Below are 27,271 nucleotides of genomic sequence, written 5' to 3' on the forward strand. Positions count from 1 at the left end.
AAGCTGGTCTCAAACCCCACCCTAGACATATGCCAGTGCAGCCCAAGAGAGCTCATAGATATGCTCTAAAATAACCACAGAGACTTTTCCAATTTCAGAGCATGTTACCTTTGTGCACAGTGGATGCAAACTAACCACAAGAATTTCTCCAATTCTGGCACATGTGCCCCTGATGCATAGCTATGTCCTCAAGTGACCTTAGGCAGCCAGGAGTCTATTAAAGGTTCATAAATACTCTATACATACATACCGGAGAAGGCAATGGCAAGCCACTCCAGTACTCTTGCCTAAAAAATCCCATGGATGGAGGAGCCTGGTAGGCTGTAGTCCGTGGGGTCGCTAAGGGTCGGACACGACTGAGCGACTTCACTTTCACTTTTCACTTTCACACATTGGAGAAGGAAATGGCAACCCACTCCAGTGTTCTTGCCTGGAGAATCCTAGGGAGGTGGGAGCCTGCTGGGCTTCCGTCTATGGGGTCACACAGAGTCGGACACGACTGAAGTGACTTAGCAGCAGCAGCAGCAGCATACATACATACATCTGATTATAACAGACTGAATTATGGGAAAGACATGTACAACAGAGCCAGTTGTTATGTAACTTGCAACTGTCAATCAAAACTCTCAGTCCATGCCCACACAGATGAATATGTAAAAGCCCTATCTTAAAAATTCTGTACCTCATCATTCCAGCACCCATGCCTCTCTTGGCTTGGCTCACCTCTCCCTTGAGGTGTTCTTTCTCTTCTTTCTTCAAGAAGAAATGCTTTTGCCATGAGTAAGACCTCACATTGTGCTCTTACCAAGGAGAGAGCCCAATGAGGAAGGGGCCTCTTTGACTCTCCCTATTTGCAAAAATTATCTGTGGGAACTGGATGCAATGAGAAAAAGCACTAGAGCTCAGGCTAAACTATCACAAGGTAAATTTATGAAGCCACAGAAACTTAAGAAAGCACTGGGTGCCACTAAGTCATCCACTAAGTTTGGGGCAAACACATATTTTTTTCTATAGTTAACAGCCACTTCCCATTTGTTCCTGCTGATAAAATCTCTAATTTTGTTTGTATAGTAAGTGACTAGTAAGAAAAGTTGAATTATGACTGGTCTAAGCCCAGTGAACTGCTAGGACAAGTTTATGTCAGCTCACAAGAGCTATTTTTATGCATCTCTTCCCAATTCAGAGTTCAGTGGCAGCTGGAAACCTGCCAATGTGGGAGTATTTATGTCACAGAAATCAAGAAAGTGCTATGAATTAGGACTATTACTCTCTCTGGCTACAGTCGGTTGTTAACCATTTATCAGCACTCAGAACCCATCATGGAAATCCCATTTCCTTTTGCCATCTATTGGTCCCGGAGTAGGTACAGGACCAACTTCTGACCTATGACAAGAGGAGATCTGATGGAAACTATGTGGGAAAGATTTCCTCCTGGATATGTTAAAGCCAAAAAGCCACCTCGCCTTCCTACTTCTAAGTTATACTGTGTAACTCTTTGAGATGCAACATGAGCGAAGGTCAACAGAAACCCAGATGCCTATATCAGTCATACTCCTGGACCAATAGATGGCAAAAGGAAAAGGGATTTCCATGATGGGTTCTGAGTGCTGATAAATGGTTAACAAATGACTGGTCTATGCTTTATTGACTATGCCAAAGACTTTGACTGTGTGAATCACAGCAAACTGTGGAAAATTCTTAAAGAGATTGGAATACCAGACCACATGACCTGCCTCTTGAGAAATCTGCATGCAGGTCAAGAAGCAACAGTTAGAACTGGACATGGAAAAACAGATTGGTTCCAAATCGGGGAAGGAATACGTCAAGGTTATATATTGTCACCCTGCTTATTTAACTTATATGCAGAGTACATCCAGAGAAAGCAATGGCAACCCACTCCAATACTCTTGTCTGGAAAATCCCATGGATGGAAGAGCCTGTTGGGCTACAGTCCGTGGGGTCGCAAAGAGTCGGACACAACAGAAGCAACTTAGCAGCAGCAGCAGCAGAGTATAACATGAGAAATGCTGGGCTGGATGAAGCACAAGCTGAAATCAAGATTACCGGGAGAAATATCAATAACCTCAGATATGCAGATGACACCACCCTTATGGCAGAAAGTGAAGAAGAACTAAAGAGCCTCTTGATGAAGTGAAAGAGGAGAGTGAAAAAGTTGACTTAAAGCTCAGCATTCAGAAAACTAAGATCATGGCATCGGGTCCCTTCCCTTCATGGCAAATAGATGGGGAAACAATGGAAACAGTGACAGACTTTATTTTCTGGGGCTCCAAAATCATTGCAGATGGTGACTGCAGCCATTAAATTAAAAGAAGCTTGCTCCTTGGAAGAAAAGTTATGACTAACCTAGACAGCATATTAAAAAGCAGAGACATTATTTGCCAACAAAGGTGCATCCAATCAAGGCTATGTTTTTTTCCAGTAGTCATGTATGGATATGAGAGTTGGACTGCAAAGAAACCTGAGTGCCAAAGAATTGATGTTTTTGAACTGTGGTGTTGGAGAAGACTCTTGAGAGTCCGTTGGACTGCAAGGAGATCCAACTAGTCCATCCTAAAGGAGGTCAGTCCTGAATACTCATTGGAAGGACTGATGCTGAAGCTGAAACTCCAATACTTTGGACACCTGATATGAAGTACTGACTCATTCGAAAAGACCCTGATGCTGGGAAAGATTGAAGGCAGGAGGAGAAGGGGACAACAGAGGATGAGATGGTTGGATAGCATGACCAACTCAGTGGACATGAGTCTGAGTAAGCCCGGGAGTTGGTGATGGACAGGGAGGCCTGGCGTGCAGTAGTCCTTGGGGTTGCAAAGAGTTGGACACAACTGAGCAACTGAACTGAAGCAAACTGAATAACTCTGAATCATAACCAATCAGAGGGCAGGAAAGTAAGAACTGTCCACCCAGAAACAGAAAATAATGAAGTTCACTCTTTACAGAGTATTTTAAAAGCAATAATGAAACACATTAAATATTAATTCACTTTTTATCACTATCCTGTAGTGGCAATTCTAAAAAAAAATGTTAGTGACAAGATACTCCTTCCCCCACACAGGGACTCTTCCTATCCAAGTCCTGTGGTGTGTTAGGGGTAGTAAGTCTACTATCTTAAATATCAAATGACATGAAATAACTAATGATTTTTGTTATTAAAGCAACTCTCATGTGAGTTTTCTCTTACATGCAGGCAAAACATTCTTAAGTGCTAAAGTTTTTCACTGAAAGGAGCAGATTCAGTTCAGTTCAGCTCAGTCGTGTCCAACTCTCTGCGACCCCATGAATCACAACACGCCAGGCCTCCCTGTCCATCACCAACTCCCGGAGTTCACCCAAACTCATGTCCATCGAGTCAGTGATGCCATCCAGCCATCTCATTCTCTGTCGTCCCCTTCTCCTCCCACCCCCAAACTTTCCCAGCATCAGAGTCTTTTCCAGTGAGTCAACTCATCGCAGGAGGTGGCCAAGGTATTGCAGTTTCAGCTTTAGCATCAGTCCCTCCAATGAACACCCAGGATTGATCTCCTCTAGAATGGACTGGTAGGATCTCCTTGCAGTACAAGGGACTCTCAAGAGTCTTCTCCAACACCACAGTTCAAAAGCATCAATTCTTCGGCGATCAGCCTTCTTCATAGTCCAACTCTCACATCCATACATGACCACGGGAAAAACCAGAGAGGAGCAGATTCAGTGGTTGCCAAATCAGGTGAATCCAGCACTAAAAGGAAAGCCGTGAGCCCCTGCTCTGAGGACCTTCACAGCTGTTCAGATGCCAGACTACCCACTTTTTTCATCACGTGATTATGGCTCCTCTTCTGGTATGGTCAGATTCTCCCTACTTTGTCATCAACTGACTTATAAAATACTGCCTTTATATTGACTACCATGAGCAGGTTTCTTCACCTTGTAACCAAAAGAACCAACTGAAAAACAGAACCTAGCATTTAACAACTAAATTACAAAAGACTGGCCAAATATAAGATACTGATTGAATTCACATTGCAAAGTCTATATTCAAAAAATAGAAAATAGACAAAAATATACTTAATATTGCTTATAGTAGTTAAAATTTTTCTAAATGAAAATAAAAGAACATTTTTGAAAAAAATATAATAATGTGGGAAAATTCAGCCAACAATTACCTATAAAAAGGCAAAATGACACAATAATTTGAAAATATTTATTTCCATCCAGCAGAAAGACTTTTGCTGAATGGAAATAAACTGGATATCATTAGTTGCTATTGCTGAAGAGTGGTATCAAGGCATATTAATATTATTCCTGTTCATTTTCTATTATTTTCAAACTTTTAGCTCTAAAGAGATAAAAAATATGTCAAAGTAGTTAACTAGCACATATTTTATTTTCATTACTATATTAAGAAAATACACTAGGTTACTATTGTTCAGGATGAGAATATATACACATATAATGAAATCAATAAGGTAGATAAAATACAATCAGGAAACATTTTAAAATATAAAATGATGTTTGAAATTCATGAGAAACTTCATTTTATAAAAAAGGATCATCACATTCCAAGAAAATCTCTCAAAAATATATATATAATTTATTTTAATGAAAGGTATTTTTAAGAAAATAAAAATATTAAAAAGTATTTAGTTCTTTGCTGTTACAACAGTATAATCAAAACCTGAGTTAAGTTTCCAAGAATGTGTCTTTATGAGAGAAATCTTGTATTCTATTATGTGATTAAAGAATCACACTACTCAAATATATATGGTAGTTGAAGTATGTGTTATATTTCAAATCAGTAAAGAGTTTTCCTTTTTTTTTTTTTTCCTATTTCATACTTTTATTTTTCTGAGTGAAGAAAAACTTGTTTCAAAAAATGTGTATATTATCATATGTGAAACGAATCGCCAGTCCAGTTTCGATGTATGATACAGGATGCTCATGGCTGGTGCACTGGGATGAACCAGAGGGATGGTATGGTGAGGGAAGTGGGAGGGGAGTTCAAGATGGGGAACACATATACACCAGGGGCGGATTCATGTCAATGGATGGCCAAACCAATACAATATTGTAAAGTAATTAGCCTCCAATTAAAATAAATAAATTTTTAAAAAAAAGGAATACAGTAGCCACTGAATGGTCTAATCTCTAAAAAAAAAAAAAGTGGAGGAAAATCAAGAGATATAACTATATTAAAAGATGGGAAATGATGATTTATTTGAAAAGCCAGGAAATGCCTAAAATTTCCAGCCACTATTTTCAATTATGCTTTGCCCATGAATAGAGATTTCTTTCAGAGGCAGTGTAAATTGTTGAGATGTATGGATTACAAGACATGAGATTCATTATCCTAGATCATATATAGTAGCACTTTGATTCTAGAAAGGCTATCATTAAAAAGGTCTCATAATATTTCATAAAATTAATTATATTTAGTATTATCCTATTGCAGAAAATGACAAGAACAAACACAGAAATTAAAAGATAAAAAACATACCAGATACAGCCAGGAAGTCATCAATGCTTGTAATGTCATCTACAGCTTCAGTGAGGACATGGATATGATTCTCCCATGTGCGCTTGTACATTTCCATGGTTTTTTTGACCACTTGGCTTTTGGGTCTTGCAGCCAAAGCCAGTGCAGCATTAATAATCTATAAAAATACAGAATGTTCACTTGGTGATTTATTTCAGAATATTTACCATTGTGTATATGACAATTTTTTTAATTTAGATCTGTTTATGCTAGGAAGGATTGGGGGTGGGAGGAGACGGGGACAACAGAGAATGAGGTGGCTGGATGGCATCACCGACTCGATGGACATGAGTTTGAGTGAAGTCCGGGAGTTGGTGATGGACAGGGAGGCCTGGCATGCTGTGATTCATGGGGTCGCAAAGAGTCGGACATGACTGAGTGACTGAACTGAACTGAACTGATGCCCTCATGTGTAACTCCTTTGCTTTTGGTAATAGTTTAATTTTATTTTTGGTAATTAATTTTAGAACTGTTTATGAAGCATCAATGTACTAAGAACTGTAAGAGATAACAAAGATAATTGATATCTGCCTGTAAAGAGATTGCATGTGACTTAATGAGAAGGACATCATATAACTCCAGCTCAGTAGAGTATTCAATACATACCATAATTACAGAAATGATTGACAGTCTCTAAAAAGTAGAGAGATCACCTTCAGCAGCAATTCTAAGAAAAGGTTTCAGGAAAGAATAATGTTTAACTATTTATTGTTATTACTTTGCACAAGTAGGTAATGAATCCTCATTGTATGCAAATCACAGGAAGAAAAGCTTTGACTTCCTTGAGGGCTTGAAGAATTTTACCAGTAGATATTCATTGTTGATCAATTCTTTCATTTGTCCACTCATCACCACTCAATATTTCAAATATATTATGAGGTTTTTTGTTTGTGTTTTTTTTTAAAGGTATCAAGCACTGTTCTTGGTTTTAGGGATATGGCAGTGAACAAGCCTCCCCTGGTGGCTCGGACAGTAAAGAATCTGCCTGCAATGCAGAAGACCCAGGTTTGATTCCTGGTCTGGGAAGATCCCCAGGAAAAGGAAATGGTAACCCACTCCAGTATTCTTGCCTGGACAATTCCATGGACAGAGGAGCCTGGAGGGCTACAGTCCATGGCGTTGCAAAGAGTCAGACATGGCTGAGCTGCTTTCATTTTCTTTTTTTTTGCTTAGTTTTTTCTTTATTTTTTTTTAATTGGAGGCAAATTACTTTACATTAATATATTGGTTGGTTTTGCCATACATTGACATGAATCCGCCCCGGGTGTACATGTGTTCCCCATCTTGAACCCCTCTCCCACCTCTCTCTTCCCCATATCCTCCCTCCAGGTCATCCCCGTGCACCAGCCCCAAGTATCCTGTATCATGATTCGAACCTGGACTGGTGATTCATTTCATATATGATAATATACATGCTACAATGCCATTCTCTCAAATCATCCCACCTTCACCCTCTCCCACAGAGTCCCAATGTCTCTTTTGCTGTCTCATATACAGGGTTATCGTTATCGTCTTTCTAAATTCCATATATATGCGTTAGTATACTGTATTGATGTTTTTCTTTCAGGCTGACTTCACTCTGTATAATAGGTTCCAATTTCATCCACCTCATTAGCACTGATTCAAATGCATTCTTTTTAATGCCTGAAAAATATTCCGTTGTGTATATGTACCAAAGCTTTCTTATCCATTCGTCTGCAGATGGACATCTAAGTCACTTCCATGTCCTCGCTATTATAAACAGTGCTGCAGTGAACATTGGAGTACATGTGTCTCTTTCAATTCTGGTTTCCTCGGTGTGTACGCCCAGAAATGCGATTGCTGGATCATATGGCAGTTCTATTTCCAGTTTTTTGAGGAATCCCCACACTGTTCTCAATAGTGGCTGTACTAGTTTGCATTCCCACCAATAGTGTAAGAGAGTTCCCTTTTCTCCACACCCTCTCCAGCATTTATTGCATGTAGGCGTGCTGTGATTCATGGGGTCGCGCAGAGTCGAACACGACTGAATGACTGAACTGAACTGAGACTTCTGGATAGCAGCCATTCGGACTGGCACCTATGAACACCTTATCTTTGACAAAGGAGGCAAGAATATAAAATGGAGAAAAGACAGTCTCTTCAACAAGTGGTGCAGGGAAAACTGGTCAGCCACTTGTAAAAGAATGAAACTAGAACACTACCTAACACCATACACCAAAATAAACTCAAAATGGATTAGAGAGCTAAATGTAAGACCAGAAACTATAAAACTCCTAGAGAAGAACGTAGGCAAAACACTCTCCGACATAAATCACAGCAGGATCCTCCAAGACCCACCTTCCAGAATATTGGAAATAAAAGCAAAAATAAACAAATGGGACCTAATTAAAATCAAAAGCTTCTGCACAGCAAAGGAAACTATAAGCAAGGTGAAAAGACAGCCTTCAGAATGGGAGAAATTAATAGCAAATGAAACAACTGACAAAGAATTAATCTCCAAAATATACAAGCAGCTCCTGCAGCTCAATTCCAGAAAAATAAACGACCCAATCAAAAAATGGGCCAAAGAACTAAACAGACATTTCTCCAAAGAAGACATAAAAATGGCTAACAAACACATGAAAAAATGCTCAACATCCCTCATAATCAGAGAAATGCAAATTAAAACCACAATGAAATACCATTTCACTTTCATTTTCTTTCAATGAACAAGACATAAGGAAAAAAATCACTGTCTTCATGGAGCTTATATTCCAGTTAGGAGAGATAGTCAATTAGTGCTTGCTCACTTGCTCAGTTAGGTTTACTCTTTGCGACCCAAGGACTGTAGCCCACCAGGCTCCTCTGTCCACGGGATTTCCCAGGTAAGGATACCAGAGGGGGTAGCCATTTCCTTCTCCAGGGGATCTTCCTGACCCAAGGATACAACCCAAGGCTCATGCACTGGCAGGCAAATTCTTTACCACTGAGCCATCTGTGAAGCCCAGAAAATTAGTAAGTGAATTTAATAAAAATATATGGTCTCTTCTATGATTATAAGAATTAAGAAGAAAACATAGAGCAGAGAAGGGGGATAAGGCTTGGAATTTTAGCAAGGCTTCACAGTGAAGGGAGCAGCATGGGTGAGAAAGAATTTGAAGAGAGAAGTGGCAATATTCAAAAGGTGAGCAAACAGGAGAAATGCTATGAGATTGGTAAGTAGTCTCACCTAGAGCCTGGGTATGCATAAGGAGCCCTTAACTGTCCTGCTCAAGACCGGAGCCTTATTTGGAAGATACTGGAGAGTCCTTTTGACTTTTGAGTGATTTGCTCAGAACTACACTTTAAAAATATTAATTTGGCAAAGGAGGCTACTGTAATAGGATACAAGAGTAAGAAAGAGCCTGGACTGCAATGGCAGAGGTGTTGAAAAAGTTTTGATATAACTTTTAATAATTTAAATTAGGATAGATCAATTATTGTCAAAAATACCATGCAGACATAAATGACTGTTGAAAATAATGTTTTAAAACATGGAAATATTCCCACAATAGTGTAATAACAGCAAATTACAGAACATCATGCTTCATAAAATACCACTTCTGGCAAATAGGCTAGAACTAAAAGTTAGATAAATCCATACAAATAACAATGGTTCTTTCAGAGTGATGGAATTTTCAGTGCTTTACTTTGATTTTGTGTGTGTTAACTGAATTGTTCAGACTTTCTATGGGGAATATGCTTTAGTTGTATACTCAGAATGAATGAAGGTATTCTTCAAAGAAAGGTGATTACTAAGGTTCTTCCATGATTAGTAAAGAGAATGATTATAGTATTGATATAAAATGAGAGATCATAGGTTAAAAAGTCATTCTGGGTTGTAAAAGCAGATGTGTGCAACTGTTTTGGAAGACATTGTTGATGAAGGGTATTAGATATCAACCCTTCCAATACAGAGGTTGACTTTGAAGGGACTCTTGGCTCTCTCTACAAATTACATAGTGGTCAATCAGAGATATGAAACTGAATTTCAGAAAAAAGTTGTCATTCATTCACTCATTTGTTCGTTCATGCATTGTAACAAATCAGTGCTATGCAGCAACAATGTATCCAGTTCTACAGTGAATACTACCGGACATCACAATGAAAAATATTTCATCACATTTTCTAAAACAGCCCATGATCTAAAAGCGGAAGACCAAAGCCAGCCAAATGCAACATACCAGTGATTCTGACTTTAGCCTATATCTGAATTCCCTTGGATGGCTTATTAAAACAGATTCCTGCGCCACACAGTAGAGTTTCTGATTCAGTTGATGTGCTTTGGAGCCTGAAAATTTGCCTGTCTAACAAATTCCCAGGTGATAATGAAGCTATTGGTCTGGGGCTCCCAGTTAGGAAACCACTCCAATACTTTAGTGTTACAATGTAGGGGCTATTCTAAAGGTGAGCAGAAGATGCCTTAAAACATGTGGGAGAGGTACTCAGCTCCATAAGGAAAGATGTTTCAAAGGACTGAAATCTGAAAAATAAGTGGAAATTAGTATAAGGTGATATTCATTAAGGAAGAGGCAATAACAAGTACAATGAAGACCTAGAATAAGGTAGACCCCAACCTCATCTTCTTGGGAAGAGGAGGTAGTAACAGAGTTGCAGAAAAATAAAAAAAAAATAATGGAAGCGAGGAAAGAACACAGGTTTGGAAAGCACCGATATGTACAAGGAAAGGATAAAATGGAAGTGATAAAGATGAGAGAAGAAATCATCAAGGAGTTAGAAAAGTAAGGTATTCAAGAGTCAAGATGAGGAAGAAAATCTTTTCAAAAGGTCAAATGATATAGGAAAATAAAGAAAAATGGGGATTAAAAATGACTTTTGAATTTGGAAAATAGGAATCAATGGTGTGGCAGAATATTGGATACAAGATTCAGATTTCACCAAAATATAATGACAACAATAAAAAGAATCTTTTTTCTATCAGTAACTTAAAGGCTGCACCTCACTGGTGTGACTTTCAACAAATTACTGGAGGTACAGGAGGAGAGAAATTAATTGCTTGAAATTGTTATGTTGATATTCTCTTATTTCTTTTTTATGAAAGAGGAACACATTGAATTTTAAGGAAACACAAAATACCTTTAGTAATAACAGCTGCAGTATTCCCGGACTTTAATTTTCGAGCTTTATTAACCTACTAACTTATAATGTAGGACAGGGAAGCCTGGCGTACTGCAGTCTATGGGGTCGCAAAGAACCAGACATGACTAAGTGACTGAACAAAAACAACTACTAGTGCACACTGCAGAGGCTCCGGTCTCTGGTGCTTCATTGCCCCTGCAGTTGAACAACTGTATACAAGTGATTGTACTGCTATTATGCCTCCACAGTCTGTGCATACTTTTTAAGTACTCATGTCGATCCCTTAGAGGTGATGCGGTATCAGAAATATATGGCATGCTATATTTTGTATAAACTGTTTCAGTTCTGCAGCTGATTCAGTTTAACTGATTCAACACTGCACACTAGGAGAAATATATATCCTACTTGACTCCTGATATTTAAAACTAAAAGCAGAAAAAAACTTGAATGATGTGCAAACCTTCAAGGCAGAAATTATCCCAGTGTCGTCCTCCTAATATTTTAGCTCCATATCTTGAGAAGTGGGGGATAATATTATCAAATCCTCTTTATGCACAGCTAAAGATGACTTAAAATTAAAGTGAATGATGTTGCTTCCTGAGGCATCTTTCTTTGGACTATGGTTGAGATGTGTACATACCAGAATTACGCTTGACCCCATGCATCACCTAATCAGTCAATTATCCTTTGAAACAGCATCTTTAACTTTAGGACCTCTTCATAACTTGCTGTTGTTCAGTTGCTCAGTTCTTTCCAACTCTTTGCACCCCATGGACTGCAGCACACTAGGCTTCCCTGTCCTTCACTAACTCCCAGAGATTGCTCATGTCCATTGTGTCGGTGATGCCATCCAACCATCTCATCCTCTGTCATCCCCTTCTCCTGCCTCAGTCTTCCCAGCATCAGGGTCTTTTCCAATGAGTCAGTTCTTCACATCAGGTGGCCAAAGTATTGGAGTTTCAGCTTCAGCATCAGTCCTTCCAGTGAATATTCAGGACTTATTTCCTTTAGGATTGACTGGTTTGATCTCCTTTCTGTCCAAGAGACTTTCAAGAGTCTTCTCTGATACCACAGTTCAAAAGCATCAATTCTTCAGTGCTCAGACTTCTTTATGGTTCAACTCTCACATCCATACATGACTACTGGAAAAACCATAGCTTTAGACTATACGGACCTTTGTCGGCAAAGCAATGTGCCTGCTTTTTAATGTGCTGTCTAGGTTTTTCATAGCTTTTCTTCCAAAGAGCAAGCATCTTTTTATTTCATGGCTGCAGTCACCATCTGCAGTGATTTTGGAACCCAAGGAAGTAAAGTTTGTCACTGTTTTCATTGTTTCCCCATCTATTTGTCAAGAATTGATGGGACCAAATGCCATGATCTTAGTTTAACAGGACTATATTTTTTAAAATGATCTTATATATTAACAGGACTATTTTTACCCTTCCAAATAGTTTCCTAACCCAGACCCTGTTTGCTCCAGGCCATTCTCCTTATGACAAACACATTTATTTTTCAAATGCACAAGAGATCCTGTCCCATCTTGCCTGCTGTAATGACCGCCCTCATTTTAGCCTACATTCCAGCTGTCTTCAGCTTTATCTCCTGATCACACCACGTATCTCCATACTTCCACAATTTTTTCCTTACAAATGAATCTGCCTCAACACTATTGCTCTATCATTTTCCATTCTTTGGTCCTTCTGAGGAAACAACTTTTACCTTTTACAAACCTGTTGAAATACCACTGCATACTGTGATATCTGTCCCATTCCCTATACCCCGGAACGTGAACTGTCTTCTGTGTTTTAAAAGTACTTTGTCTATATAACCAAATAGTAATTATCATATTTCATGAGTGTTTATACACTTCTGCTCCATATGAGCCTCTTCATAGGAAGGACTGTGTTTTACTTATCCTTGCTTCTTGGTACATTAAATATGCTAATTATAGTTCCTGCTATATTTATTAACTCTCCCTAAAAGATATTAGTTGACTCAAGGTTTACTCTTAGGGAACAGCCATAGGGAGCCAAATTCAGCAGATTTTTTTTTTCCCTTTTCAAAAGTATTTTAGATCATAGGCTGGTATTCAATTCAAGGACAAGCATTAGCAGTCACAGGCATGATGTAAAAGGTTAAGGCATTCAAATCTCTACTGAATATTTGAACAAAGACTTACACAGAGGCCATGTAGTAAAATCAGAACCAGAGGGGGACTGATGGGGTTAAGGCCCTGAGGAAATAGAACAAACCAAAGTTGAAAGGAAGAAGACATTATGAGTAGATCGAAGTTATGATGTGAAGAAAAGAAAGAGCATAGAGTAAAATAAGCCAGTCAATTGAAAGAAAAATGAATGAAACTGTGTGCCCATCAAACAAAATCTTTTTATTCTCTCCTCTCATCAGCCTGTCTATCAATCTGACTATTCTAGATACCTCATAAAAGTGGAATTGTATAATATTTGACCTTTTGTATATGGCTTTTACATGTAGAATAATGCTTTCAAGGTCCAAGGTAGCATGTGTCAAAACTTTATTTCTTTTTAAAGCTGAATATTATTCCACTAGCCGATATTTTGCTTATCCATTTCTCTGTTGATGGACATTTAGGTTGTCTCCACCTCTTGGCTACTGTAAGTAATGCATATGCATTGGTGTACAAATATCTCATCAAATCCTGGCTTTCAAATATTTCATTTATACACCACAAATTGAATTTCTGGGTCATGTGGTAATTCTAAGTTAAACTTTTTTGAGGAAAAGTCATACTGTTTTCTGCAGTGGTTATACCATTTTACATTGCAACTGGCAATATTCTAAGCTTCCAATTTCTCCACTTCAGTGTCCTAAGCAGAGTTTCTAAGCAGTTCATTGGAATTAACATTTTGAACACAATGAGGAAGATCCTACCAGTATTCTCATTTTACTAGTGAGAAAATAAAGGCATGAAGAGACTGAATAATTTGTGCAAAGTTATAGAGGGAACTCTAGATTGTAAGACAAGAGGCTTAAATTAGAGTTTTACTTTGCTTCAGACTGATTTTATATATCGAGAAGAGTCATATTGGCTCTCCCAGGACTCATTTTCCCAGAATAGGTAAGTTTGCACTGAGTTTGGGGTGGGGGCAGTACTTGAGTTAGCTGATCCCTCTCAGGTTCCTTTGAACATACAGATTTAATACTATCAACTGATGCATATACTTCTCTTAAAAGATTCCTGAAAACAGTTACTTTCAAAGTGAACATAAATCCATGTAATTTAATTTCCCTCAGAAATATTTCAGTATTGGCATTGATACAAATAATCTTAAACATCTTAGTTAATATAACAAAAGCACTTTGTGGATTAAAAAGATGAGTTATGTGGAAGTACCTATAGGTCTGATTACCTCAATGTCGTGGCATTTAGAGAAAATTAAAATAACTAGATATATGATACCTCAAATACATCTAAGCTAGCACGTGACAAGAATTTATATGATATGTACTTAAACTGGTAACACTGTAATAATTTTGGAATAGTAGCAACCATGGTAATGACATCACATTCAATGCTCCAATTTTGTGCATTCTTTTCTTAGTTTCTTAAATAATATTCTACCAAATGTTTCTCACTTTCTATGTTGGTGTTTCTACTTTTCCTTAGTTTTGATAATCTTTTCTGTTTTGTCTTCTTTCATTTATGGGAACCTATCATTGAGTATTAAAAGTAAGCTATATGATATTTGTCATCAAGAATCTCTATAGTCACATCTTTATGTTAAATTATAAAAGCATTTTGAGGCTGGGGAAGGGTGGTGGTGAGGAGGTGTAACCTGTCATAGACCCTCACAGGTTTATAAACAACTAGATTGCAATCAACTTTGGCCTAATACTCCACGAAGGGATGATCCCTATATGAGAGCATTACTCACATGAATCTTCTTATGAGGCTTTAACTTGCATTTGTGTGTGTGCATGATAAGTCACTTCAGTTGTATCCGACTCTTTGTGACCTTACGGATTGTAGCCCATCAGATTCCTCTGTCCATGGGATTCTGCAGGCAGGAATACTAGAGTAGGTTGCCATGCTCTCTTCCAGGGAATCTTCCTGACCCAGGAATTGAATCAAGCTCTCGTATCTCCTGCACTGGCAGGTAGGTTCTTTACCACTAGCACCACCTAGGAAGCATTTGGATACACACAAAAACCTACTTTCTGTATACTGTGCTTATTGCTCAGTCATGTCCGACTCTGCAACCCCATGGATGTTAGCCACGAGGCTCCTCTGTCCATGCGGAGTCTCCAGGCAAGAATATTGGAGTGGGTTGCCATGTCCTCCTCCAGGGTATCTTTCCAACCCAAAGATCAAACCCAGGTCTCCTGCATTGCAGATGGATTCTTTACTGTCTGAGCCACCAAGGAAGCCCAACCTACTCTAACAATGAGAAGTAATTTTTAGAAAGGGAAAGGGGTGGGAATTTCCTGGTGGTTCAGTGGTTAGGACTTAGGCACTTTCACTGCTGAGGGTCTGGATTCAATCCCTGGTCTGGGAACTAAGATCTCTCAAGCCCCACAGTCAGAAAATAAAGTAAAATAAATAGGGGAAGGGTGCAAAGTTGATTTTTGGGAGAAAGTCTATGTATTTCTTCTACACATATTCTAGTACAAGCGTTTATCTCTCTTAATCCATACTATTAGAGCAAAAGAGGAAATTCAATTTAGGACTATTTAAGTTATGGAAAATGTAATGCTCTCTAGAAGGTCTGTAAAAGGCAACTACTTTATAGGAAAATCAAAATACTATTTTCCTGTCCTCTATACTAATTATTAAGACAGGTTGGTGTCGTTTAGTCACTAAGCCGAGTCCAACTCTTCTGCAACCGCATGGAGTATAGCTCTCCTGCTCCTCTGGCCATGGGATTTCCCTGTCAAGAATACTGAAGTGGGTTTCCATGCCCTCCTCCAGGGGATATTCTGAACCCAGGGATAGAACTTAGGTCTGCCTCACTGCAGGCAGATTCTTCACCATCTGAGCCACACAAATACACAAATAATTTATAGTTTTGATAAGCTCAACAATCATTTTGACATGCTAATCATAAAAATGTCCCATAAACAAATATTAATTTAAGGAAAATTGAATCTAAAGAAACACTGTACTTTTTAGATTTAACTATAATATAGAACTAAAATCAGAGAAAATTAGCTAAAAAAAGAAAATTCTGAAATCAGTATCATGCATTGCAAATTAAGGTAATAAAAATACTTTAATTTCTAATGATGAAAAAACCAAAAATAACAAAGATTTTTTTGGATTCATTATAATATACAACTCAGGTATATCATAAGCTTAGAATCTGTAGTAGAAAAAGATATCTACTATTTTCCAAATCATTTGGGATCAGGTAGAGAAATTAAAAATGAATCTGACAGCTTTGCCAAATTGATAAACTTTCTTTTAAAGGAAAAAAAAAAGTAATTTTGTATCAGAAACATCTACAAAATTCCTTTTAAGGCACCAGCAATCCCACATAAGTGTAAAAGCATAGGGGGGCTTCCCAGATGGCTCAGTGGTAAAGAAATTATCTGCCAAGCAGGAGACGAGAGTTCAATCCTTGGGTCAAGAAGATCCCCTGGAGAAGGAAATCTCAACCCAATCCAGTAAAATCCCATGTAAAGAGGAGCCTGGCATGCTATAGTTGATGGAGTAACAAAGAATAAGACATGACTTAGTAACGCAACAACAACAAAATAAAGGCAAAACATAAGCTATTTATTAAATTTTAAATGTACTTAATGCTAAGAGTTTAGAAAAATTTTAAATTAAAAAAGTATATATTTGCAATGTCTGAATGCTTTGGATTAGACATCCCTCCATGTATTTGGAATTTCTGAAGATTTAACTTGGTCATATCTAAAAGCATGGAGAATCCCATGGACAAAGAAGCCTGGTAGGCTACAGTCCACAGGGTCGCAAAGAGTCGGACACGACTGAGCGACTTCACTTTCACTTTCTTTCAAAAGCATGAACTAAAAAGAGTTCATCAACATTAGGAGACTTAACATTTTTAATTGTCAAGAGTGCTTTCTATTTATCTACTATTTATCTAAAGTAGAAGAACAGACAACACAAACTCAGAAAATGGACACAACTTGGTAACTGAACAACAAGAGAAAAGACATACACACGTATTTGATGAAGGTTAACAGGCAGATGGTGATTGCAGTCATGAAATTAAAAGATACTTACTCCTTGGAAGGAAAGTTATGATGAACCTGGGTAGCATATTAAAAAGCAGAGACATTACTTTGTCCACAAAGTTCCATCTAGTCAAAGCTATGGTTTTTCCAGTAGTCATGTATGGATGTGAGTCCTGGATTACAAAGAAAGCTGAGCCCCAAAAAATTGATGCTTTTGAACTGTGGTGTTGGAGAAGACTCTTGAGAGTCCCTTGGACTGCAAGGAGATCCAACCAGTCCATCCTAAAGGAGATCAGTCCTGGGTGTTCATTGGTAGGACTGATATTGAAGCTGAAACTCCAATACTTTGGCCACCTGATGCGAAGAGCTGACTCATTTGAAAAGACCCTGATACTGGAAAAGATTGAGGGCAGGAGGAGAAGGGCACGACAGAGGAGGAGATGGCTGGATGGTATCACCGACTCAATGCACATGGGTTTAGGTAGACTCTGGGAGTTGGTGATAGACAGGGAGGCCTGACGTACTGTGGTTCATAGGGGTTGCAAAGAGTCAGACACAACTGAGCGACTGAACTTAACTGAATTGAACAGATATATAAAACCCAGATGCTATAAAACAATATTTTTCCTGCACTTCCAAGATGTTTTAACAAGATATGTACAAGGATACAGGGTAAGACTGGGTTAAAAGAGTCAAGGATGACTTGCTCTATTTTTCTCATTACTTTTATTTTCACTCTTTCTCCCTCCAGTGGGTTCCTAGAAGAGACATCTTCTTAAAGTTCTTGACCTAGCATTTTGGCTTCTTGGATACTATGTCCACTGCCACAAGTCTACACTCTGGTACCATTATCTCTCAATGGGACTATTAAGGTAACTTTAACCCTGGTTTCATCCACTCTCTACAATCTTATATTTCTGAATTACAAACCTCATGATGTTCCCATCTGTCTCTCAGGATAAATGCAAAAGTACCTAACTTGGCCTGAAAGCTCTGAAATATTTGATGCCTGTTTATTTCTCTAGCATCGTTTATCATCAGTTCCCCTTTCTACCTCTTTCTAGGTAACTAACTCATCTAACAGAGGTCACAACAAGAATAATTCATCTAATAGAGGTCACTTCCTCAGGAAAACTTAATCAAATCTAGGTTTTCTAGGTCAAGTTTCTTGTGATATAATGTCATAAAACAATAAATTTTTCTCCTTGTGTATTTATCTCATTATGTAATGGGATGTTCATCAGAGTGAACTTTGAGTTCATTTGATATGTGATCCATATCCCTTAATGTACTGAAAAGCATGAATCTTAATGTTTTAATGTTATCTCTCCAGGGTATGTGGAAAGTGTTTAGTAGGATCCCCTTTCCTTATAACTAGGACTCCTGTCTACAGTCCCTTCTCCTTTGCTAGCCTACACATTTAATAAAGCCTTTTCCCAAGTAAGTACATCCCTACAAGGAACTTTTATACCAGTACCTAAAATAATAGCAATTTTAAAAGTCTATATTAATTTTCTTATAACTAAACAATGGAATCACAGGGAGAAGTATGGAGGCACTGAAAAGGTTTGTATTCAAAAGAGAAAGTGCTGATTAAATCTTCATAGTAAGATATTTTGAGGGCCATTCCAATGAGGAGCATTGGCCAGTGGACTGCACCACCAGGACTTGCCTATAGTTCAATATTAGAGAAACTAGAGTTAGAGAAAGGTAAACATTAAAATGGAGTTTTTCTTATTGAATTACTATACTCAAAAATTTGCCAATTTGCTAATTGTTCAGATTTGAATTCTGTAACTTTGTCAGCTAGAGGTCAGAACAGGAAAACAAGAAGGAATCCAAGATGGAAAGTCAATTAAGAAATATTGTAGCAATTTTAACCACATAGCCAAGACAAATAAGGGAGTGTTCTGTCATCTATTCAAATTGCCCTGAGACAATAAAAGCAAATCCTTTTATTACTAATGTATAGATGGAAAGTAAAAATAAAATTAAGAAAAATAGAATATATTAATAATGAACTATCAGAGAGATAAAGCAAAAAAGTTCCAAATAAGATAACATCAAAAAATAAAACACCTAGGAATAAATTTAATCAAGAAGGTGAAAGATTTATACTCTGAAAACTATAGGTGAAGAAAATTGAAGATGATACAAAAAAATGGAAAGATAGCCCATGTTCTCAGATTGGAAGAATCTATATTGCCAAAGTTTCCATACTATGCAAATCATCTACAAATTTAATAAAATCCTTATAAAAATACCACATTTTTTCACAAAACTAGAACAAATAATCCAAAAATTTATATGGACCCACAAAAGACCCTGAATTGCCAAAACAATCTTGACAAATCTTGACAAAACTGGAGGTAACACACTTCCTGATATCAGACTATACTACAAAGCTATAGTAATCAAACAGTATAGTATTGGCACAAAGCACAGACACAGACCAGTGGGACAGAATATAGAGATCAGAAATACACTCACATCAATGGTCAATTAATCCATGACAAAGGATGAAACACTATATAATGGAGAAAAGATAGTGTCTTAAATAAGTGGTGCTAGGAAAACAGAACAGCTACATGTAAAATAATGAGATTAAAAATTTTTCTTACATCATAAAAAATTTAAAGTCTAAATGATTAAATATCTAAATGTAAGCCCTGAAACCATACAACTCCTAAAGAGAACACAGGCAGAATACACTTTGACATATATTTTGGCAACATTTTTTTGGATCTATCTCCTAAGGCAAAATAAATAAAAGCAAAAATAAACAAATGGAGCCTAATCAAACTTAAAAACTTTTGTATCGCAAAAGAACCATTGATAAAATGAAAAGACAAGCTATGGAATGGGAGGAAATATTTGCAAGTAATATGATCAATAAAGGGTTAATATACTATATATATAAACACATATATATTTTATAATAGTATATATTAGTACATAGAATATATAATAGTATATTTATACTATTTATAAATATGTATGTGCAGTGTGTGTGTGTGTGTGTATAGAGAGAGAGCTTATACAACTAAATATCAAGGAAAAAAACCTCAAAAAATTGATAAAAGATCAGAATAGACAGTTTCCCAAAGAACACACAAAGAGATGGTTGACAGGCACACAAAAATATGCTCAACGTTACTAATTTATTAGGGAAATGCAAATCAAAACCACAGGAAACATCATCTCACATCTGTCAGAATGATTATCATCAAACAGACCACAGAAAATCAAATGTTGGAGATGACATAGAGAAAAGGGCACCCTTGTACATTGTTGCTGGGATTGTAAATTGGTGCAATCACTATGGAAAACATTATCAAGGTTCCTCAGAAAACTAAAAGTAGAATTACCATATGACCCAGCAATTCCAAGTTTGGGTATATCTTTGAAAAATATGAAAATACTAACTGTAAAAGATATGCACACCCAAATGTTCATAGCAGCATTATTTATAATAGCCAAGTTATGGAAATAACCAAAGTATCCATCAACAGATAAGTGAATAAAGAAGCTGTGGTGTGTTTGTATGTCTATATTCTATCATATGTGTGTGTGTGTATATATATGGAAGAATATACATTTTATATATATATATGTGATAGAATATTACCAGACATAAAAAATAATGGAATTCTATCATTTGCAGCAAATGGATAGACCTAGAGAGTATTCTGCTCAATGAAATAAGTCAGAGAAAGATAAGATACTGTATTTTACCAATTATATGTGGTATTTTACCAATTATATGTGGAATCTAAAATAAAATTGAAAAATGTATATAACAAAACAGACTCACTGATATAGGAAACAAACTAATGGGTACTAGTGGGGTGAAGGAAGAGAGGAGAGGCAAAATCAGGGTATGGGATTGAGAGATACAAACTATTATGTATAAAATAGATACATAAAAAGGCTACATTGTATAGCACAGGGAAATGGAGTATCATCTATAAAATATTGAATCATTATGCTGTATGGCCTAAAACTAACATAATACTCTAAATCAACTATAGTTTAATTTTAAAAAGGAAAAATAGATGCTACCAACAAAAGAGGATATTAGTAAATTTTTCTAAGCTTCTGTTTTATAAAGATCTGAAGACAGGGAGAGAGAGAGAAGGAGTAAAACAAAATTCCCTGAGAATGAATTTGAGCTGCCTTTCTCAATTAGAAGCTTTGTATATAGTTGGGCAACTCATTCTTTATATTTTCTCTTTAATCTGTCAAATTTGGAATATGATATCTATCCAATAGAATTACTTAGAACCAAATAGTAAAGTATATTAGGAGTGATTTCAAAACATAAACTATATAACTTTAAGGTATTATTATGCACAAAATCTCCTGAATTTTTTAAAGCTATTAAGAGTAAGAATTTGAGGAGAAAGTCATTTTCATTCTGGAAATGGAAGAAAAGGTAATCATTTTTCCATATAAATAATTATAAATGTTATTATTGGAAATTTACTATATTAGAGAAGACTTCTTCCTGATCAGAATAGACTATAAAAGTGCTGGATGTTTATTTCACTCTCTAGGACCTGGAGTCCCTAATTGCTGAAGCATATTCACTGGTGCATGTGAAGTACCACAGTAATGCCCTACTTATTGTAATAATTACTCACTGAAGAAGCAATGGCCTACATTCAGAAGAACTCTCTTTGGGAGTATGCTTCTTAAGTAAAACAAACAATCTGAATGTTCAACTGCTAATGAGTTAGTTGAGTGATATTACCCTAGGAAGATATAATGATACTATACACTGGAAAACAGTCACCCTTCATTGAATGAAGACCTGAAATTCTTAATTTTAATGTACTATCTATTTTTTGCTCAGCAGCCTTGAGCCATAACATGCATAGTAAAAGATACATAAAGCTGTGATTTTTAATTACAGACGTGAATATGCTGGGCTATGTATAGAACTCAGGAATAAAGTACTACTGCTTCCTGGGAGCTGGACCCACGCAAATTAGATTGAGTAGGACACAAACTATGAACAGGAGGAAATTCCGTCTGGGGAAATATAGTTGACAAACCTTCAATGACTTTTAGCAGCTGGCTGAGTCTATTTGAAGAGCTAATGTCATTTCACATAATGGATTGGGAAGAACTGGATGCTCTCCATGATGCAGACCAAGCATAATTTTTATGATGACTGAGTTTTCTTGACATAAAAGACATTATATTTCCTTCCATTTTCTAGCCTCATTTTCAGTCCTCCTGATTAGGAATGGGAAGGAATGGTCTGTAAGCTGAAGCAATAGTTGCAGTGAAGATTCAAGGGATAATTGACATGCAAAATTCACAAAATTATGACCAGTTGAAGGTGATGGACAAGAATTAAGAAGGAATTAAGGATAGTTATCACTTTGATGACAAAGGTCTGTATAGTCAAAGCTATGGTTTTTCCAGTAGTCATGTACGGATGTGAGAGTTGGCTCTTAAAGAAGGCTGAGTACTGAAGAATTGATGCTTTCAAATTGTGGTACTGGAGAAGACTCTTGAGAGTCTCATGGGCTACAAGGAGATCAAACCAGTCAATTCTAAAGGAAATCAATCCTGAGTATTCACTAGAAGGACTGATGCTGAGGCTGAACTTTGGTCACCTGATGTGAAGAGCTGGGCTCACTGGAAAAGACCCTGATGCTGGGAAAGATTGAGGGTAGGAGGAGAAGGGGATGACAGAGGATGAGATGGTTAGACAGCATCACCAACTCAATGGAGATGAATTTGAGCAAATGTCAGTAGATGGTGAAGGACAGGGAAGTCTGGCATGCTGCACTCCATCAGGTTGCAAAGAGTTGGACACAGCTTAGCGACTGAATGACAAAAAAAGGATAGTTCCCAAGTCTCTGGCTTGAGTTACCAGTTAATGTTATTTCCAATGACAGAAACAAAAACTACAGAAGACATGTCTTAGGGGAGAAAACTTATTGTCACAAAAGCCCAAGATTAAATCAGAAGTAAAGCATTTTATGTGCAACAAAATTTTTACCAAAAATGACTTACATAAAATTTAAAACTACTGATGGCTCATTTAGTTGAATTTGGTAGACGTTTTCTTCTTTCATAGGAATTGTTTTCACTTTTCAAGTAACATGAGTGGTTTGTTCAATTTGACAAGTGGTTTTAAAAACAAGTATGTGATGTAAGAGAATAAATAGCAATTAGCTCCTGTGTGGAATCTGATCATTAGCTTAATAATTCACAGAAGCTAAAGATGCACAATAGTAAGGGTGAATAGGATTAGGACCACAGTGACAACACCAGACTACATCTTTGTGTTTTAGAGCATGAAATTCACTTATATTTAAGGTTCAATATTTTTGAATGCAAATACAAAATAGATGGTAACACAGAACCCAACCCATACAATGGTTTCACTCATTAACTTCGAAAAATCCACCACTGAAAGTAAGACTTTTCTTAGTTAATCTATGTTTATGTATAAACTGAAGGCAAGTTTTTGTGGACCCTTCCATTTCCCTTTAAAGAATGGGTTTTCTCCATGATGCTATTAAAATCAGTCAAAAGGATTAATATCTCTTCAAAGTAGAAAAAAAAAAGAAAGAAAAACGTATTTTCAGGTGTTTCGCTAAGATCTTTTCACTGTACTGAAACACTAAAAGATGTAAATCAGCCCTCAGGATGTATCACAAAGTCACCACCACCTGCAGAAGTAGTAATAATCACCCTCTCCACAAGTCAACCATAGACACTGTCTTTATATTGGATAGTACACTCTTTCTTACATTTGTTACAAAAGTTGCTAGAAGCCCCTGTTAAAGCTCTTTCAAGGTAGTGACCTTAGAATTTTTAGAGTAACTGGTGTTACTGGACTTAGCATACCAGCTTTGCTATTTTTGGGAAAGATGTTTTCAGAGCTTAGTGCTTATAAATCCACTGTTTACAGCTGAAATATTAAATGACTTTGGAAGTATTGGGTCTTCTCTGATAGCTCAGTTGGTGAAGAATCTGCTTGCAATGCAGGAGTCCCTGGTTCAATTCCTGGGTTGGGAAGATCTGCTGAAGAAGGGATAGGCTACCCATTCCAATATTCTTGGACTTCCCCTGTAGCTTAGCTGGTAAAGAATCTGCCTGCAATGCAGGAGACCCAGGTTTGATTCCTGAATTGGGAAGATCCTCTGGAGAAGGGAAAGGCTTCCTACTCCAGTATTCTTGCCTGGAGAATTCCAGGGACTGTATAGTCCATGGGGTCACAAAGAGTGGGACACAACTGAGCAAATTTCACTTTCACTTTGGAAGTATTGACTTTGAGCTTAATTAGCACTTCCTGTGAGAAGTTTTAAGAATGGGGCAGTGTTACAACCAACATAACCAAAAACAAAGTGTTTGCTTCACAGGCAGTTCAGCCTGCATGCTTCTAGAGCATACATATGACTTTGGTGAATCAGGCATTTGAAACTTTTCTGATAAACTTTCTAAATAATTATCAAAATGTCATTTGAACCTGATAGACTAACCAGTGAAAATATAAGCATCTTGTTGTTAGGAGGTGCTCTGAATTTAAAGAAAAGATAAATGTCTTCCTCAATAATACTGTCCCAATGTAAATGAAATCCATCTTAGCTAGATTTTAGCTGAGTAGGAAAAAAAGCAATTTTAGAGATAGTTAATACACTCCAGTCTCCCAGTTTAACTTACTTTCACTAGGTTTTTTTTTCTTTTTTTGTGTGTGATAGCTCTATTATTTTATTACTCAGCTTTTCAGTTTTATTTGTTCGCTTACTAGATGTATCTTGCCAATCTATAGGATTTTTGTCTGGAAAATTCAATGGGCAGAGGAGCCTGGCAGGAGCTCCTCATAGTCCAAAGAATCACAAAGGGTTGGACACAACTGAGCACACATCAACCTGCAGAACTTTTGTTCAGTATGATGATACACGGTAAAGCACTACTGGTACCAGTATTGGAAATATCATCACATTATATTATCTCATAGAACTGTGTAAAACCTTGACTCAATGTTCTGTAGAGCCAAATAGTACCGTCAGTATCACCTGCATTGTTAGGCATGCAGAATCTCAGGTGCTTATTGGACACTGAATCAGAGATCTGCGTTTTAACAAGATCCTCACGTTATTCATAGGCACATATTTGAAAGCACTACTCTAAATATTGAAAAGCACTGACCTAAAGGATTAAAATTAAAATTACTTGAGTAAAATAACCATAATACTTCCTGGTTGATGTTTAATATTTCCTTCCCTTTCTTAACTAATTCAGAAAATGAATTAACCCATTTTCACTTCATTTTAGCAAGCTCCCCTTCTTTTATCTCTATTTGTTATCATCACACACACAAAAAAAAAGAACCACTATTATCATAAATACCAATAACAGACATTAGATCCTTGCTGATTTAAACACTGGAGATACAAATACAAACCACAGTCCCTGAGCTAGAATCCAAGATTTCTTTGGGATGACAGGACATTATCTATAAAACTTAAATGTGAAGTGTCTGTGTAAATAAAATAAAGTTTCTATCTGTTAATAATATCACCACAACACAAAGATTAGGTGGCTAGTATGTTTGGAGTGATCTCACTTGAAATACAGGGGGTTTTTTTGCTGTAAATGATATTCTCTTTGTTAGTTTTTGGGTTAGAGGAGGTCACACCAGAAAGTTAGATGAGTCAGTTCTGAGATCAAGAGAAACACATAAAATGCAAGGGAATCACTTGACCACTGATCGAGAGGGATATGCCCCAGGTATCTTATTTTTTCAAACTGAAAAGACAAAAATGGTTTATGGGTAAAAACTCAACTTGAAAGTTATTAATACAGATGTTCTAAACTGAATAAATGAGGCTGAGACATTTTTCACATGAATTTCTGTAGGTGAACATGAGTAGCAGTATCTTTAGGCGTATTTTACTTTTAAAACAATTCTTAAAAAATACAGACACAATCACCACTGTGTGAAATTTGGGTTTCCTAGGTTGCACTAGTGGTAAAGAATCTGCTTGCCAGTGCAGGAGACACAAGAGACTTGGGTTTGATCCCTTAGTCAGGAAGGTCCCCTGGAGTAGGGAATGACCCTACTCCAATTTTATTGCCTGGAAAATTCTATGAACAGAGGAACCTGGTGGGCTACAGTCGATGGGGCCCCAAAGAGTTGAACATGAATGAGCAAATGGTATTTGGAAGAGACAGATTTGGGTCTAGGTAGGTGTTGATTTATGAACAGACCTACACTCCAATTTCTAGTCTATAAATTGATAGGAGTGTGTTCATCTTTTACATATCTTCCAAAACTATACTAAATTAGAAATTACTCCCTCTCAGGCCTTATCTTTTTAAAATGGATGATCCTCATATACAAATTCTTCTAATTTTCCTTAATTTGACCTTGATCTTTTCCATATCTAGTTTTAAATCAAAGTACAGCAATAAGAACCACATTCCATATTTATGGCATATGCTAACCCATTCTGGGAATTTAATCCTCAGAACAAACACATCTTATTAATTACCAATGATTTTAACTCATTTGCTAACAAATCAATCAATAATTTCAGTAGAGAATCTGCAGTAATTCTCAGGTTCCTCTCGTTATTTCCTGTACAAATTCCATCATCATACAGGGGTAGCTTCAATCATTTCCTTCTAAATCTATAGGATACATGTCTTAAAAGAACATGATCTCTTTCATTTCTGCTCAGTCTGCCAGAACTACAAATACTTGCTCAAATTTAATCACACCAGTTTGACATCTCCATGGTGCTTTTATTCTGTACTGTCATTTCCAGATCTCTTGCAAAAATATTAGTGTTGCTGTTGTTCAGTCACTAAATTGTGTCCGACTCTTTGTGACCACATGGACTGCAATACACCAGGCTTCCTTGTCCTTTACTATCTCCCAGAATTTGCTCAAACTCAGGTTCATTGTTGCCCCCCCAACCTCTTCCACTCAACCCTTTGTAGCATCAGAGTCTTTTCCAATGAGTTGGCTTTTCCATCATGTGGCCAAAGTATTGGAGCCTCAGCTTCAACATCAGTCCTTCTAATGAATATTCAGGGTTGATTTCCTTTCGGACTGACTGGTTTGATTGGCTTGCTGTCCAAGGGACTCTAGAGTCTTCTCTAGCCCCACAGTTCAAAAGCATTAATTTATTAGCACTTAGCCTTTATTATGGTCCAGATTTCACATCTGTACATGACTACAGGAAAAGTCATTGCTTGACTAGATGGACCTTTGTTGGGAAAGTGATGTCTTTGCTTGTTAACATGCTGTCTAGGTTTGTCATGGCCCTACTTCCAAGGAGCAAGTGTCTTCTAATTTTCTGGCTGCAGTCACCATCCTCAGTGATTTAGGAGTCCAAGAAAATACAGTCTGTCACTGTTACCATTTTCCCCCATCTATTTGTATGAAGTGATGGGATGCCATGATCTTAGCTTTCTGAATGTTGA

General features: G+C 37.1%; 1 protein-coding gene across 3 annotated transcripts in view; it reads right to left on the bottom strand.

Annotated features, from left to right (window-relative positions):
* CTNNA3 (catenin alpha 3) overlaps positions 1-27,271 on the bottom strand; it is a 1,978,275-nt gene that overhangs the window by 642,616 nt on the left and 1,308,388 nt on the right. For all 3 annotated transcript variants that reach the window (XM_055425631.2, XM_055425630.2, XM_088841920.1), the window contains one exon: positions 5,492-5,648. In XM_055425631.2, coding sequence (XP_055281606.2) covers positions 5,492-5,648 — 157 coding nt within the window. The remainder of the gene's footprint in view (positions 1-5,491; positions 5,649-27,271) is intronic.

Source organism: Moschus berezovskii, chromosome 12 (assembly GCF_049115385.1).
Source record: "Moschus berezovskii isolate FMDL1 chromosome 12, NW_MosBer_1.0, whole genome shotgun sequence".
In the NCBI taxonomy this organism is placed as follows: domain Eukaryota; kingdom Metazoa; phylum Chordata; class Mammalia; order Artiodactyla; family Moschidae; genus Moschus; species Moschus berezovskii.